The sequence below is a fragment of the Pseudophryne corroboree genome, chromosome 6, assembly GCF_028390025.1.
Source record: "Pseudophryne corroboree isolate aPseCor3 chromosome 6, aPseCor3.hap2, whole genome shotgun sequence".
NCBI lineage: Eukaryota > Metazoa > Chordata > Amphibia > Anura > Myobatrachidae > Pseudophryne > Pseudophryne corroboree.
The window spans coordinates 340,999,157-341,016,144 of NC_086449.1; the positions used below are offsets into that span (position 1 = coordinate 340,999,157).

The following is a 16,988-nucleotide window of genomic DNA, read 5'->3' on the forward strand; positions in this document are numbered from 1 at the left end:
GATTGTTTAAACTGTAGCGAGATAATTAGTTTTAAGTGCAATATATGTGTTCAAAGTCATGTAACTTACTTATCTTTTTATATGTGATTAATATATTTTTTTTATTACTGCCATCAATGGCGGTTTGAATATTTCTACAATATCCTATTTTGTGCCCAGCGGTACATGGGGGTCATTCAGACCTGTTCGCACGCAGCAGTTCTTCGCTGCCGTGCGAACGGGTCGGAAATGTGCATGCGCGGCAGACGCATTGCGCACGCGCGTCGTCGCCGGGCAACTACGCCGCCAGCGACAAATGTGATCGAAGCGGCGATCGCAAGAAGATGGACAGGCAGGAGGCGTTCCGGGGCGGATACTCACCGTTTTCCAGACTTGGCGAGTCCAACGCAGGCGTGTCGAGACGTTTGGAGGGCGGATGTCTGACGTTAGGACCGGGACCTTCATCGCTGGAACCGTCGCACAGGGTAAGTAACTCTTACCCTGGTCTTGTTTTGCAGGAAACTTTTTTAGCATAGCAGGGCTGCACAAGCGTTCACAGCCCTGCTATGCTAAAATACACTCCTCTGTAGGCGGAGATTAGTTAATCGCACCAGCAGCAAAAAGTTGCTTGGTGCGATCAACTCGGAATGAGGGCCCATATCCTTTGGTTTTCTGTTTTGGATACTTTGAAGGAGGCTGTCCTGTTTCCATTGGTAACAGCCGTACACTTCATTGTTAACATTCTGCGGTTTTGCAATCTGTATCTCCTTTTACATTTACACAAATAAATGGCAATGAATATATTAGATATGGTACCCTCATTATGGACTGAATGCAACGTTAAATCCATGTATAGAAATGGCTGCATCTGTATAAGAGGCAACAGAAGGACAATAGATACATACACAGTCTGAGCCCTCAAGCATCCTGCTGGTCTCTAGTGGTTCAGGGGCACTAGGCACAGTCACCGGGAGCGGAGGACGTACTCTACCCAGGGTACCAAGAGATGCAGTTTTTACTGATAATGCGGCAGCAGCTGAAAAAAAAAAAAAGCAATACTCATGAAGCCTTTGACAGAGAAGGGAAAAGAACACCGGATATTGAATGTATCTAATAGAGTGTACCTTGCTGTGCCAAAAGGGGTGAACTGGGCAGCGGCTCATAGGTTGTGCCAGGAGTTGGTGCTGGAACAGCTGGTACTGCAAAGCTCTTTAGGGGATGCGATGGTCTGATATGGGCAGTAGGTATACCGGGACCAGAATCTTCATCCATAGAACCAGGTAAAAAAGTGCCTCCAGGGGGATCTGGATCCTCAGGACCAGTCTGAGAAGAGGTTGATGCAGCTACTACAGTGTCACAGCTGTTGGTGTGACGGACTGACTCTAAAAGTAAGAAAATCATTGCACATCATAACAAGAGTGATCTTATAGCGGTGCTATTAATTATGGGGGAGGGGAGATGTTTCATTCGGCTTTTATGACCGTAAACACTCAATGGACCTCTCTAGCCCCAATAACGGGAAAATAATCATTTAACACCATTCTGAGAGAAGGTCTCTTAACACAATGTGCTTGGAATGACAAATACTCTGTCTTTCTACTGCTGCCCTTCAGGAATGTAGACCAGACGGGCTACACGTGGAGAGACACAACACTGCCATATTAAGCGATTTGTATACTAGTTGGGGTGAGTAGCATGCTGGTTATGTTACAGGCGGCAGCCTCTCCTGGAAAAACAAATGACTGGAAAAAAAGAATAGGATTAGCCCCCTGTGAATTTGAATCCAGCGATTCTTTAGTTTATAATCTAGGTTTAGTGCCAAATGACACATTTTATCCTCAGCAGTGAGCGCAGGCCCTGATCCCAATGCAGTGACTCCACTGCTAATCCCAACAGTGCGACTCTCACCTGCAGCCTGAGGAGTGCCACCCAGCACGTGCAGCATGAACCCAGGTACAGAGCGAAAATGAGAGTTATCGATGGAATGGATGGGATGAGCACTGACAACCGCTGAAACAGAGACAGAAGGATGAATACTGGGGAAGGGAAGTAATGTGGAGAGTCAGCAACAAGATGACAGAAAATACTGTGGTGTTATGATGTTTTATTGATGACAGTATAATACTGTACTTCAGGAATAGATTAAACAGGCGGGGGGACGGATGCCCTGGGACTAATGGAAGTTACATTGTTACAGTAAAAGAATATGAGCAAAATGGAAATGGTGAAATTATTTCAACACTAAAAAATTGTAGATCCATCTAATAAACGAAGCATCTTTAACAACTTCTTACTAAAGAGCAAACGATCGTAAACCACCTCCCCACTCCAGGCAATTAATCCCTGGATTAAACACTTTGAAGAATAAACCACACAGCTGCAGGTGGCTGCTAGTCTTACTAAATACAGATTCCTTCCTGGCCATGTTATGTCACCTTTCCAAAACACTTACGCTGTGGAGGTTGAGAGTCAAAAGGCATCATTATTTTTGGTCTCATCCCCCTACGTCCAGCAAGTGAGGACACAGAATCTTCCGATTCCAGACCTAAAAAGAAAGATGGGTCAAGTAAATGCCAGAAAATACATATGCACCCATCTATTTGTTTCAGTAGCATCAACTACTATTTCCACACTCTGGCAAGTATATACAACGTAGGCTAAGGGTTGACAAATACACTTGGCTCACTGACAAAGGGCACTCATAGGTTTGCAGCAGTGCAATCAGATGATCTGCTCAGCGCAATGTGCCCAGTCAGCCTCCACGCTCCTGAGACGCACACCAACAGTGCCCTTAGGTTTAGTGAAAGGAGGTGTACAAACACCCCACCAAAGCTCTATTTATTACCATTTTATAACCAATCTTCTCAATGCTCAGCATTTTTTTAATTCTATTATACATTCTAGTAAACTAATATTAATTTCAGAACTTTCTTTTTAGAGTAACGTTTCCCAAAGAGGTGAAATAAACCAGTCAGCATGTGTTACATGGCTGGTAATGCCAACCACTGTAAATCTTGTGCTATTCAAGTGTGACCACTATTGTGTAGTAAGTGAGCGACTTGCTCATTTGGATCCCCAAGAATTCTACTGACAACACTGAGAGGAGCTTGGCGCTCAGCGAGTGGACATTGGTTGGGACAGTGACATGGCGAGCACCGTCTTGGCCACAGTTAGTTGTGGGTGTGCCCTTGTACAATTAGAAGTGGCTGAAGATAGATCATATACAGTACCAGTCGAAAGTTTGGACACACTTTCTCATTCAAATGAATGAGAAAGGGTGGCCAAACTTTTGACTGGTACTGTATATTATGGTAACAAATACTATCATTTCTTCACAAACAAAAGTTGCAAAGCATTAATTATGTTGGTAGTTAGTAATACACGGAGCCTTAACTTTACAGTGGATATGAAAAAGGAACACTGTGTTTGTGCATATGGAAATATCTGCTTAGGACCTTCCCAGTGGAACAACATCTGAATGATTTGACACATGTAGAATGCTTCTATAGGATGCACATTGAGAATAAAGCAAATAATAATAATTGGTGTATGTCATAAGCCACTCAGCTTTACCAAACATACTGATATTTAATTACAGGTAACTGTGGTCCATCTCATGGGTACATTTCTCCATCCAGACTTAAATGAGGACACCAAAACTAATGGTACTGGCAAAGAAAGCCAATCTATATCTATTTTAAAAGACAACTAACTTTCGCAAGTGACTGAAGAAGCAACTAGAGGGTTATGGGCCCTACACACTTGGCGATACGGCCGACGGGCGACCCGGCGGCGGTGGGGTGACGGAAGGAGTGAAGTTTCTTCACTCTCCCCATCACCCGGCTCCATAGCAGTGCATGCTAATATGGCGGACATTGTCCATATTGGCCTGCATGCATAAGCAACACGGCACCAACGATTAACGAGCGTGTGGCCGTGCATCGTTAATCGTTGGTGCCTACACACTGCATGATATGAACAAGTTCTCGTTCATTAATGAACGAGAACTTCCATATCGTGCAATGAGATTTGTAAGTGTGAAGGGCCCATTAGTGCTGCTGGACTTGGGACTATATAATAGGAAATACATCTAATATAAAGATGAGCGGAAAAGTGGCAACATATAACTTGGGTTTCAATAAAGTATTTTGTAAAGTAATTTATGGTAGTGGATAGTAAAGATTCAGAGGGTGAGAGGTTACTTATGATGATTTTTTTTATTTGACTAGAGGGAGGTAACTAGGGGTTTAATGTACAAAGATGGAATTATCTGATGTTGGGGGTAATTAATAATGCAGATTATTTAATGATCATTGTAAAGTAGTTACCTATATTGATTACACTGAATGGGAGCATTACAATGATGCTCAAATAGTTAATAAACCTTCCTCAAAAACTAACATTGAAGGTCTGATATTTTTGCATTATATGGCAGTCCCTCGATACTCTATGTACAGTACTGTATGATGGGTCACAGTGATGTTCTCTGCATCATATAAGTCATTTAGGTAGGAATAGACATCAAGTAGAGTCTTTGCCTAGCTTCACCCCTGGTGTCCTGGTACTGTATATATAAATGTAAAAAAATATCATGTTTGCTTTTACTTCACTTTCTTGAAAATCGAATAAAACAGGTTTTTGCCCATTTAAAGTAGATTTTATTTGCCATGTAAGGAAGAGGAAACAGACTAATGGTATTTTACGAAAATTTTAATGCCTCTGAAAAACAAGGCAATCTGTGTGGTTACTGCATAAAAAAACTACTTACACTGATGTTGTATTATGACCAGTTCATAAAGGGAAGAATTCAAATGTAATTTGTGAGGGCAGCCCGCAGATGGTGCCCAACAGAGCTATTCATTTGTAGCTCCAATCTGGGGGCAACCGGTTGCTGGTGCTGACATTTCAGCTCGCACCCCCACCCCAGGGAAATGTGTGGAAAGTTACCTGTTTGGGTACCCAAGTGGCACTTTTCAGGACTGCTCCCATTCGTTTAGTCAGGGTTAGCTGCTTTACGCACCTAAAGCGGATACTTATGGGGGCGATCAGCGCAATAATGAGGGTCAAATCAATATTGACCGTTTGGCACAGCACAGGGTATTAAAAAAAAACCACCTCATCGGCAACAAGGTTTGCTAGAAGATATATGGGAGTGATTGACCCGTGGAATTAAACAAACTGCATTTCTGGGATCAGGGAAGAAAAAAAGTGCACTGCATAGCAAGGCTAAATTGCCAGCTGAAACAGGGCTTCTGTGTTTTTCTCCTTTTGGACCAATGCAATAAAAATTTATGAAAAGTGGAAATTGATGGACCAGGTTTTTTTTTTCTTCTTCTGTGTTACCAAAATATTCAACTCACCTCGGTATGAGTTACTGTGCTGGTGAATGCTGCCTTCTGTGGTGCTGTCTCCAGGGGTTAAGTCCTGGGGTGAGCGTGGCAGCGTGGGGTCTGTAAGCATTGGGTTAGTCTCCGGGGACTTATCCACAGGTTTCAACTCCAGTCTCTCATGATGTATCCAGAGGTCAGGAGGCTTCACATCTTTGGAGTTGCCTTTGTACTTATGGGACCCATTTACAGACTTACATGCAGCTCTTTTCCTTTTGGACAACATGTAGAAAAATGTGAGACATTTGAAATGCAAAAGAAGGTCTGAAAGATACATAATAAAGATGGGAAAGACAACTGAGGAATCACAAATCTTGAGTTATATAGGCATAGTAAGTGTACAGTGGTTAAGCTGACAGGAACAGCAGGCAGTCAACAAAAAAATATGTAGGTAGGATCAGTATAGGAAAGGCATTGTTATTTGTGAGGAAAGACAAAGGGCATAGTTGCACTAAACAATAAAGGACTGAGAAAAACTTGAATAGAAGCAACTCATTTTTGATGTGACATTGGATAATGTATTTGTATATATTTCAGGCTGTGTAGGCTACACAGAACATAGCTTACTGGCTACTTACTTTTTATGGTGGGAGCTGGAGCGGCGAGAGCAGATGGCTGCAATGACCACAGCCACTAAGACCGTTATCACACCAAGGGACACTATGATTGTAAGCAGCATGTTCTGATCCAGGGAGGTGGGGCTTCCATGAGGACTGTTACTGCCTGCAAAGGGTCACAAGTAGAAGGAATAGATCTCCTATTAATAAGGCATAGTCGGTTGTATCTGATCTATTACTGGCTTATTTGGCACTGAAGGAAAATAAGCAAATGTGTGCACACTGAGATCATTACCTCCAAGTGGTGGGCCGCCATTGGATCCCATATCTGATGATCGGCCTTTTCCTGATACACCTGATGCTGGAAGAAAGATTTCTATTACACAAAGATAACAGTCCTAAAATGAAGAAGTGTTCAAATGCATTCAATGTACAACAGTTAAATAAAAACACAAAAACAAAACACTGAAACATCAACCATCCGATATTATAAATAATTGAAAAGTGACCGCACACCCAATCCCTGCAGCTATGAAGACACTCAACACCTGGCATAATAAATCTGTAATTGCTTTAGGGAACATCCCTTAAGCGCTTGTTCTCACAATGTATATATTCAAATAAGTGCAAACAAATAAACATAAAAGTGTATTATATGATATTAATCGAGTCCACCCTTAGGGATCATAAAAAATAAATAAAAGAGAAAGGTGTCATTAATATTTCCACAAAGAGGACTTGGAGGATTTAATTGGAAAAAAAGACATATACAGTATGATATGCTTCATTTACAGTTGTTTCACGTAAGAGTACAGTATATATACGGATTGGTTTTTGGATATTCTGCAGTATTTTCTTTCCTCTTTGTGGAAAAATTGGCGAGACATTTCATTTATTCTGTATAATCACTGTGGGAGGCCTATAGTAAGATAATATTACACTATGTTTTATTTTGTATGCACTTACTGAATACTGTACATACTGTATATTGTGAGAACACAGTGCATAAGAAAGGCTCCATAGAGATATTACACATCAACCATCCAATGTACCACCCAGGTTCAGAAACCTATACTCCACTATTCTCTCTCTCTTGAAATTACTAACACACAGAAAATGTTTACCTTGGTTGTTAGGCATGTAGGGTGTAGACTCTGCCATGGGGCGGCATAACAAAAAAAGAGTTTGATTTGTCAGTAAGAGACCATTATAGGAAAAGTTGAGAAAATTTAAAAGGACAATGGAAACAGAAATGTATATAGGGGGTGACAAAATTATACAGCATACAATTTGGACAATTTAAGAGCAGAATATTATGATACAGTAAATAGGAGCAGACAACGATATAATAGGTTCTGCATTGCAGCATACCTCCTCACTAGGCACAAAGCTGAGCTCTAATTTTAGTAGCATCCATTGATAGAAAATTCTAAAGCATTTTAATTATTGTACCCTTTAAATATTACATTACAATTTGGTTAAACGCTTATGTTGTTGACAAAGGCATTTACAGTACAGGTTGAGTATCCCATATCCAAATATTTCAAAATACAGAATATTCCGAAATATGGAATTTTTTGAGTGAGAGTGAGATAGTGAAACCTTTGTTTCCTGATGGCTCAATGTACACAAACTTACACAAAGTTATTAAAAATATTGTATTAAATGACCTTCAGGCTGTGTGTATAAGGTATATATGAAACATAAATGAATTGTGTGAATGTAGACACACTTTGTTTAATGCACAAAGTTATTAAAAGTATTGGCTATAATTACCTTCAGGCTGTGTGTATAAGGTGTATATGAAAGATAATGCATTCTGTGCTTAGACTTGGGTCCCATCGCCATGATATCTCATTATGGTATGCAATTATTCCAAAATACGTAAAAATCCGATATCCAAAATACCTCTGGTCCCAAGCATTTTGGATATGGGAAACTCAACTTGTATTACTTCACTGAATTTTTTTTTGTGTGTGCCCATTTTCACATGAAAATAAGAATTTACTTACCGATAATTCTATTTCTCGTAGTCCGTAGTGGATGCTGGGAACTCCGTAAGGACCATGGGGAATAGCGGCTCCGCAGGAGACTGGGCACAAAAGTAAAGCTTTAGGACTACCTGGTGTGCACTGGCTCCTCCCCCTATGACCCTCCTCCAAGCCTCAGTTAGGATACTGTGCCCGGACGAGCGTACACAATAAGGAAGGATTTATGAATCCCGGGTAAGACTCATACCAGCCACACCAATCACACCGTACAACTTGTGATCTGAACCCAGTTAACAGCATGATAACAGAGGAGCCTCTGGATAGATGGCTCACAACAATAACCTGATTTAGTTAACAATAACTATGTACAAGTATTGCAGACAATCCGCACTTGGGATGGGCGCCCAGCATCCACTACGGACTACGAGAAATAGAATTATCGGTAAGTAAATTCTTATTTTCTCTGACGTCCTAGTGGATGCTGGGAACTCCGTAAGGACCATGGGGATTATACCAAAGCTCCCAAACGGGCGGGAGAGTGCGGATGACTCTGCAGCACCGAATGAGAGAACTCCAGGTCCTCCTCAGCCAGGGTATCAAATTTGTAGAATTTAGCAAACGTGTTTTCCCCTGACCAAGTAGCTGCTCGGCAAAGTTGTAAAGCCGAGACCCCTCGGGCAGCCGCCCAAGATGAGCCCACCTTCCTTGTGGAATGGGCTTTTACAGATTTTGGCTGTGGCAGGCCTGCCACAGAATGTGCAAGCTGAATTGTATTACAAATCCAACGAGCAATAGTCTGCTTAGAAGCAGGAGCACCCAGCTTGTTGGGTGCATACAGGATAAACAGCGAGTCAGATTTTCTGACTCCAGCCGTCCTGGAAACATATATTTTCAAGGCCCTGACTACGACCAACAACTTGGAGTCCTCCAAGTCACTAGTAGCCGCAGGTACCACAATAGGTTGGTTCAGATGAAACACTGAAACCACCTTAGGGAGAAAATGAGGACGAGTCCTCAATTCCGCCCTGTCTGAATGGAAGATCAGATAAGGGCTTTTACAGGATAAAGCCCGCCAATTCTGACACGCGCCTGGCCGAGGCCAGGGCCAACAACATGACCACTTTCCATGTGAGATATTTTAACTCCACAGATTCAAGTGGTTCAAACCAATGTGACTTTAGGAACCCCAAAACTACATTGAGATCCCAAGGTGCCACTGGAGGCACAAAAGGAGGCTGTATATGCAGTACCCCTTTTACAAACGTCTGAACTTCAGGAACTGAAGCTAGTTCTTTCTGGAAGAAAATTGACAGGGCCGAAATTTGAACCTTAATGGACCCGAATTTTAGGCCCATAGACACTCCTGTTTACAGGAAATGCAGGAATCGACCTAGTTGAAATTCCTCCATCGGGGCCTTAATGGCCTCGCACCACGCAACATATTTTCGCCAAATGCGGTGATAATGCTTTGCGGTTACATCCTTCCTGGCTTGATCAGGGTAGGAATGATTTCATCCGGAATGCCTTTTTCCTTCAGGATCCGGCGTTCAACCGCCCTGCCGTCAAACGCAGCCGCGGTAAGTCTTGGAATAGACGGGGTCCTTGCTGGAGCAGGTCCCTTCTTAGAGGTAGAGGCCACAGGTCCTCCGTGAGCATCTCTTGAAGTTCCGGGTACCAAGTCCTTCTTGGCCAATCCGGAGCCACGAGTATAGTTCTTACTCCCCTCCGTCTTATAATTCTCAGTACTTTTAGTATGAGAGGAAGAGGAGGGAACACATACACTGACTGGTACACCCACGGTGTTACCAGAGCGTCCACAGCTATTGCCTGAGGGTCCCTTGACCTGGCGCAATACCTGTCCAATTTTTTGTTTAGGCGGGACGCCATCATGTCCACCTTTGGTTTTTCCCAACGGTTTACAATCATGTGGAAGACTTCTGGGTGAAGTCTCCACTCTCCCGGGTGGAGGTCGTGCCTGCTGAGGAAGTCTGCTTCCCAGTTGTCCACTCCCGGAATGAACACTGCTGACAATGCTATCACATGATTTTCCGCCCAGCGAAAAATCCTTGCTTCTGCCATTGCCCTCCTGCTTCTTGTGCCGCCCTGTCTGTTTACGTGGGCGACTGCCGTGATGTTGTCCGACTGGATCAGCACCTGCTGACCTTGAAGCAGAGGTCTTGCTTGGCTTAGGGCATTGTAAATGGCCCTTAGCTCCAAAATATTTATGTGAAGTGATGTCTCCAGGCTTGACCACAAGCCCTGGAAATTTCTTCCCTGTGTGACTGCTCCCCAGCCTCGCAGGCTGGCATCCGTGGTCACCAGGACCCAGTCCTGAATGCCGAATCTGCGGCCCTCTAGAAGATGAGCACTCTGCAACCACCACAGGAGAGACATCCTTGTCTTTGGTGACAGGGTTAACCGCTGATGCATCTGAAGATGCGATCCGGACCATTTGTCCAGCAGGTCCCACTGGAAAGTTCTTGCGTGGAATCTGCCGAATGGAATTGCTTCGTAGGAAGCCACCATTTTTCCCAGGACCCTTGTGCAGTGATGCACTGACACTTGGCCTGGTTTAAGGAGGTTTCTGACTAGTTCGGATAACTCCCTGGCTTTCTCCTCCGGGAGAAACACCTTATTCTGGACTGTGTCCAGGATCATCCCTAGGAATAGAAGACGTGTCGTCGGGATCAGCTGCGATTTTGGAATATTGAGAATCCAACCGTGCTGCCGCAACACTACTTGAGATAGTGCTACCCCGACTACCAACTGTTCCCTGGATCTTGCCCTTATCAGGAGATCGTCCAAGTAAGGGATAACTAAAACTCCCTTCCTTCGAAGGAGTATCATCATTTCGGCCATTACTTTGGTAAAGACCCGGGGTGCCGTGGACAAACCAAACGGCAGCATCTGAAACTGATAGTGACAGTTATGTACCACAAACCTGAGGTACCCTTGGTGAGAAGGGTATATTGGGACATGGAGATAAGCATCCTTGATGTCCAGAGACACCATATAATCCCCTTCTTCCAGGTTCGCAATCACCGCTCTGAGTAACTCCATCTTGAATTTGAACCTTTGTATGTAAGTGTTCAAGGATTTCAGATTTAAAATAAGTCTCACCGAGCCGTCCGGCTTCGGTACCACAAACAGCATGGAATAATACCCCTTTCCCTGTTGTAGGAGGGGTACCTTGATTATCACCTGCTGGGAATACAGCTTGTGAATGGCTTCTGCTGCAGCCTTTTTCCTCTCCCTCTGCCACGGGGCAGAAATGAGGAGTCTTTTGCCCGCTTGCCCTTATGGGGCCTAAAGGACTGCACCTGATAATACGGCGTCTTCTTATGTTGAGAGGCTACCTGGGGTAAAAATGTGGATTTCCCAGCTGTTGCCGTGGCCACCAGGGCTGTTAGACCTACCCCAAATAACTCCTCCCTTTTATAAGGCGATACTTCCATATGCCTTTTGGAATCAGCATCACCTGACCACTGTCTTGTCCATAACCCTCTTCTGGCAGAAATGGACAGCGCACTTACTCTTGATGCCAGTCGGCAAATATCCCTCTGTGCATCACGCATATATAGAAATGCGTCTTTTAAATGCTCTATAGTCAGTAATATACTGTCCCTATCTAGGGTATCAATATTGTCAGTCAGGGAATCCGACCAAGCCACCCCAGCACTGCACATCCAGGCTGAGGCGATTGCTGGTCGCAGTATCACACCCGTGTGAGTGTATATACATTTTTAGGATATTTTCCTGCTTTCTGTCAGCAGGTTCCTTAAGGGCGGCCGTATCCGGGGACGGTAGTGCCACCTGTTTAGACAAGCGTGTGAGCGCTTTATCCACCCTAGGGGGTGTTTCCCAACGTGCCCTATCCTCTGGCGGGAAGGGGTATGATGCTAATAACTTTTTAGGAATTATCAGTTTTTATCGGGGGAAACCCACGCATCATCACACACTTCATTTAATTCCTCAGATGCAGGAAAAACTACAGGCAGTTTTTTCTCACCCAACATAATACCCTTTTTAGTGGTACTGGTATTATCAGAAATATGTAAAACATTTTCCATAGCCTCAATCATGTAACGTGTGGCCCTACTGGAAGTCACATTCGTCTCTTAATCGTCGACACTGGAGTCAGTATCCGTGTCAGCGTCTGTATCTGCCATCTGAGGTAACGGGCGTTTTAGAGCCCCTGATGGCTTTTGAGACACCTGGACAGGCACAGGCTGAGTAGCCGGCTGTCTCATGTCATCAATCTTTTGTAAAGAGCTGACACTGTCACGTAATTCCTTCCATAAGCTCAGCCACTCAGGTGTCGACTCCCTAGGCGGTGACATCTCCATTACAGGCAATTGCTCCGCCTCCACACCATTTTCCTCCTCATACATGTCGACACAATCGTACCGACACACAGCACACACACAGGGAATGCTCTGATAGAGGACAGGACCCCACTAGCCCTTTGGGGAGACAGAAGGAGAGTATGCCAGCACACACCAGAGCGCTATATATATATACAGGGATAACCTTATAGAAGTGTTTTTCCCCTTATAGCTGCTGTTTTATTAATACTGCGCCTAATTAGTGCCCCCCTCTCTTTTTTAACCCCTTTCTGTAGTGTAGTAACTGCAGGGGAGAGCCAGGGAGCTTCCCTCCAACGGAGCTGTGAGAGAAAATGGCGCCAGTGTGCTGAGATAGGCTCTGCCCCTTTTTCGCGGACTTTTCTCCCGCATTTTTATGGATTCTGGCAGGGGTTAAAATACATCCATATAGCCCTGGGGGTTATATGTGATGTATGTTTGCCAGCCAAGGTGTTTTTATTGCTGCTCAGGGCGCCCCCCCCCAGCGCCCTGCACCCTCAGTGACTGCAGTGTGAGGTGTGTATGAGGAGCAATGGCGCACAGCTGCAGTGCTGTGCGCTACCTTGGTGAAGACTGATGTCTTCTGCCGCCGATTTTCCGGACCTCTTCTTGCTTCTGGCTCTGTAAGGGGGCCGGCGGCGCGGCTCTGGGACCGGACTCGGAGGCTGGGCCTGTGTTCGGTCCCTCTGGAGCTAATGGTGTCCAGTAGCCAAGAAGCCCAAGCTGGCTGCAAGCAGGTTCGCTTCTTCTCCCCTTAGTCCCTCGATGCAGTGAGCCTGTTGCCAGCAGGTCTCACTGAAAATAAAAAACCTAAAACTAAACTTTCACTAAGAAGCTCAGGAGAGCCCCTAGTGTGCACCCTTCTCGGCCGGGCACAAAAGTCTAACTGAGGCTTGGAGGAGGGTCATAGGGGGAGGAGCCAGTGCACACCAGGTAGTCCTAAAGCTTTACTTTTGTGCCCAGTCTCCTGCGGAGCCGCTATTCCCCATGGTCCTTACGGAGTTCCCAGCATCCACTAGGACGTCACAGAAATGTAGGTAAAAAGTGTACATTATAGGTCAGGTACAGTAAGTATACTAAAAGAGGGAGACCCAAACGGAACACCATAAAAAGAAAATGCCATAGCTATGGAATTGGGAGTTCATTGGAACTGCTCACCTTTTGGAGTACGAAAGAGAACAGCCTCTGACATGGGCCCCATCCCTTTAGAGTTGCGTGCCTGGATCTTGAAGTAGTATGGAGTATCCAGCGTCAACTCTTGTATTTGGTGGGTCAGACGGTTCCCAACAACTGGCTCTATTACCCAATCATGGAGCTCTGCCTGAACATCCGTACTGTAATATATAATGTATCCTACAGGATAGAAAACACATATTAGATGTCGGGCTGCAGTACATGGATAGAACACAATGGTTATGGATGACAGAGTGCCTGTGTATTTGTTCAACCTGGCTATCGATCACCACCTCACCTGTAATTTTGCCATTGGCTTCAGATGGAGGTTGCCAGTTTACAATTATGGTACGTGGTTTTCCTTCTTTGCTTACTACAGTCACATCCTTTGGGGGCGAGGAAGGCACTAGAAGGAACATAAGAAGAAGGAATCATTACTATCCTCTAGAGTGGACAAAATCAAAAGGAACACCACAGATTTATGATATACCTGACTCAAAGGTAGTGCCATGAGCGGTCATGCTCCATGTACTTGACCGCCGACCTTTAGTAACCATAACAGAAAACTCGTATAGGGTGTTTGGTTTCAGACCAGTAACCAGATAACTCAGTGTGGTGCTGTTGGCCATCTATAAGAGACAATGGAGCATTCACAAGCATTACTTAGCACTAAAGAAACAGTTTGTACCAAAAAGACTATCCTACCATGAGGGGCATCAGTAGACATTGTGGCACACTATTGTACGAGTCCAAATGTACATGAAGCAGGTTATGGGGCACATCTATTAAGCGGAAAAAATCCTCAGAAAACAGCAGTTAATGTTCTTCCTTAAGATGCATTAACCACTTAACTGACAATCTTTTTCCCCAAAAACCGCTCAGAAATTGTTTTTTTTTTTTTAGTGAATTAGGTGAAGAACATGAATTTAACCCTATCCCAAATGATTTTAGTTAAAAAAAATAAAAAATATTTTTAAATATTTTTTTCAATCATCAGAACATCGGTCGGGAACATCGTGATATCGTGACCATCGCCTTCTTTAGTTTTTAGAGCCAGGAGAGGCGATGATTTACACTTACCAGTGGCTGCTACTGTCTGCAGCCGCTGGGGGATCCTGCCATGCTGACCGATTGGTAATGATCGGCAGCACGGCAACACTGGGGGCTGGGTGCTGGAAGGCAGAGGGACCTCCAGGTCCCTCCGAGAGCAGCAGCAGAGGGAAGTTTCCCTTCCCTGCCGCTACTAACACTGTGTATCTGACTGGTCGCATCCTGTGCGACCACGTCAGATAAGACACTTGCTGGCATGGTTGCATCTGATGCGATCATGCCAGGCAAGTGGTTAAGATGGTCCAGTAGCAGAAATTAGGGCAGATATACTAAGCCTTGGAGAGTGATAAAGTGGAGAGAGATAAACTACCAATCAATCAGCTCTTAACTGTCATTTTTTCAACATAGCCTGTAAAAATAAGAATTTACTTACCGATAATTCTATTTCTCGTAGTCCGTAGTGGATGCTGGGGACTCCGTAAGGACCATGGGGAATAGCGGCTCCGCAGGAGACTGGGCACATCTAAAGAAAGCTTTAGGACTATCTGGTGTGCACTGGCTCCTCCCCCTATGACCCTCATCCAAGCCTCAGTTAGGATACTGTGCCCGGACGAGCGTACACAATAAGGAAGGATTATGAATCCCGGGTAAGACTCATACCAGCCACACCAATCACACCGTACAACTTGTGATCTGAACCCAGTTAACAGCATGATAACAGAGGAGCCTCTAGAAAAGATGGCTCACTACAGCAATAACCCGATTTTTTGGTAACAATAACTATGTACCAGTATTGCAGACAATCCGCACTTGGGATGGGCGCCCAGCATCCACTACGGACTACGAGAAATAGAATTATCGGTAAGTAAATTCTTATTTTCTCTAACGTCCTAAGTGGATGCTGGGGACTCCGTAAGGACCATGGGGATTATACCAAAGCTCCCAAACGGGCGGGAGAGTGCGGATGACTCTGCAGCACCAAATGAGAGAACTCCAGGTCCTCCTCAGCCAGGGTATCAATTTTGTAGAATTTTACAAACGTATTTGCTCCTGACCAAGTAGCTGCTCGGCAAAGTTGTAAAGCCGAGACCCCCTCGGGCAGCCGCCCAAGATGAGCCCACCTTCCTTGTGGAGTGGGCATTTACAGATTTTTGGCTGTGGCAGGCCTGCCACAGAATGTGCAAGCTGAATTGTACTACAAATCCAACGAGCAATAGTCTGCTTAGAAGCAGGAGCACCCAGCTTGTTGGGTGCATACAGGATAAACAGCGAGTCAGTTTTCCTGACTCCAGCCGTCCTGGAAACATATATTTTCAGGGCCCTGACAACGTCTAGTAACTTGGAGTCCTCCAAGTCCCTAGTAGCCGCAGGCACCACAATAGGTTGGTTCAGGTGAAACGCTAAAACCACCTTAGGGAGAAACTGAGGACGAGTCCTCAATTCCGCCCTGTCCGAATGGAAAATCAGATAAGGGCTTTTACAGGATAAAGCCGCCAATTCTGACACGCGCCTGGCCCAGGCCAGGGCCAACAGCATGACCACTTTCCATGTGAGATATTTTAACTCCACAGATTTAAGTGGTTCAAACCAATGTGACTTTTGGAACCCAAAAAACTACATTGAGATCCCAAAGTGCCACTGGAGGCACAAAAGGAGGCTGTATATGCAGTACCCCTTTTACAAACGTCTGAACTTCAGGGACTGAAGCTAGTTCTTTTTGGAAGAAAATTGACAGGGCCGAAATTTGAACCTTAATGGACCCCAATTTCAGGCCCATAGACACTCCTGTTTGCAGGAAATGTAGGAATCGACCCAGTTGAATTTCCTCCGTCGGGCCTTACTGGCCTCGCACCACGCAACATATTTTCGCCAAATGCGGTGATAATGTTTTGCGGTTACATCCTTCCTGGCTTTGATCAGGATAGGGATGACTTCATCCGGAATGCCTTTTTTCCTTCAGGATCCGGCGTTCAACCGCCATGCCGTCAAACGCAGCCGCGGTAAGTCTTGGAACAGACAGGGTCCTTGCTGGAGCAGGTCCCTTCTTAGAGGTAGAGGCTACGGATCCTCCGTGAGCATCTCTTGAAGTTCCGGTTACCAAGTCCTTCTTGGCCAATCCGGAGCCACGAATATAGTGCTTACTCCTCTCCATCTTATCAATCTCAGTACCTTGGGTATGAGAGGCAGAGGAGGGAACACATACACTGACTGGTACACCCACGGTGTTACCAGAGCGTCTACAGCTATTGCCTGAGGGTCCCTTGACCTGGCGCAATACCTGTCGAGTTTTTCCCAACGGTTTATAATCATGTGGAAGACTTCTGGGTGAAGTCCCCACTCTCCCGGGTGGAGGTCGTGCTGAGGAAGTCTGCTTCCCAGTTGTCCACTCCCGGAATGAATACTGCTGACAGTGCTATCACATGATTTTCCGCCCAGCGAAGAATCCTTGCAGCTTCTGCCATTGCCCTCCTGCTTCTTGTGCCACCC

The 16,988-nt window shown here is 45.0% G+C and overlaps 1 protein-coding gene across 12 annotated transcripts in view; it reads right to left on the reverse strand.

The window, feature by feature from the left end:
• NEO1 (neogenin 1) overlaps positions 1–16,988 on the reverse strand; it is a 243,252-nt gene that overhangs the window by 10,043 nt on the left and 216,221 nt on the right. For 4 of the 12 annotated variants that reach the window (XM_063926471.1, XM_063926480.1, XM_063926476.1 and 1 more), the window contains exons 18-28: positions 13,942–14,080; positions 13,750–13,857; positions 13,437–13,631; positions 7,048–7,077; positions 6,219–6,284; positions 5,945–6,089; positions 5,340–5,578; positions 2,432–2,524; positions 1,888–1,989; positions 1,104–1,361; positions 885–1,015 (exon numbers count right to left, since the gene is read on the reverse strand). In XM_063926471.1, the coding sequence (XP_063782541.1) occupies positions 885–1,015; positions 1,104–1,361; positions 1,888–1,989; positions 2,432–2,524; positions 5,340–5,578; positions 5,945–6,089; positions 6,219–6,284; positions 7,048–7,077; positions 13,437–13,631; positions 13,750–13,857; positions 13,942–14,080 (1,506 nt within the window). The remainder of the gene's footprint in view (positions 1–884; positions 1,016–1,103; positions 1,362–1,887; positions 1,990–2,431; positions 2,525–5,339; positions 5,579–5,944; positions 6,090–6,218; positions 6,285–7,047; positions 7,078–13,436; positions 13,632–13,749; positions 13,858–13,941; positions 14,081–16,988) is intronic. The other 8 variants (XM_063926473.1, XM_063926481.1, XM_063926478.1 and 5 more) reach the window with 4 other exon arrangements.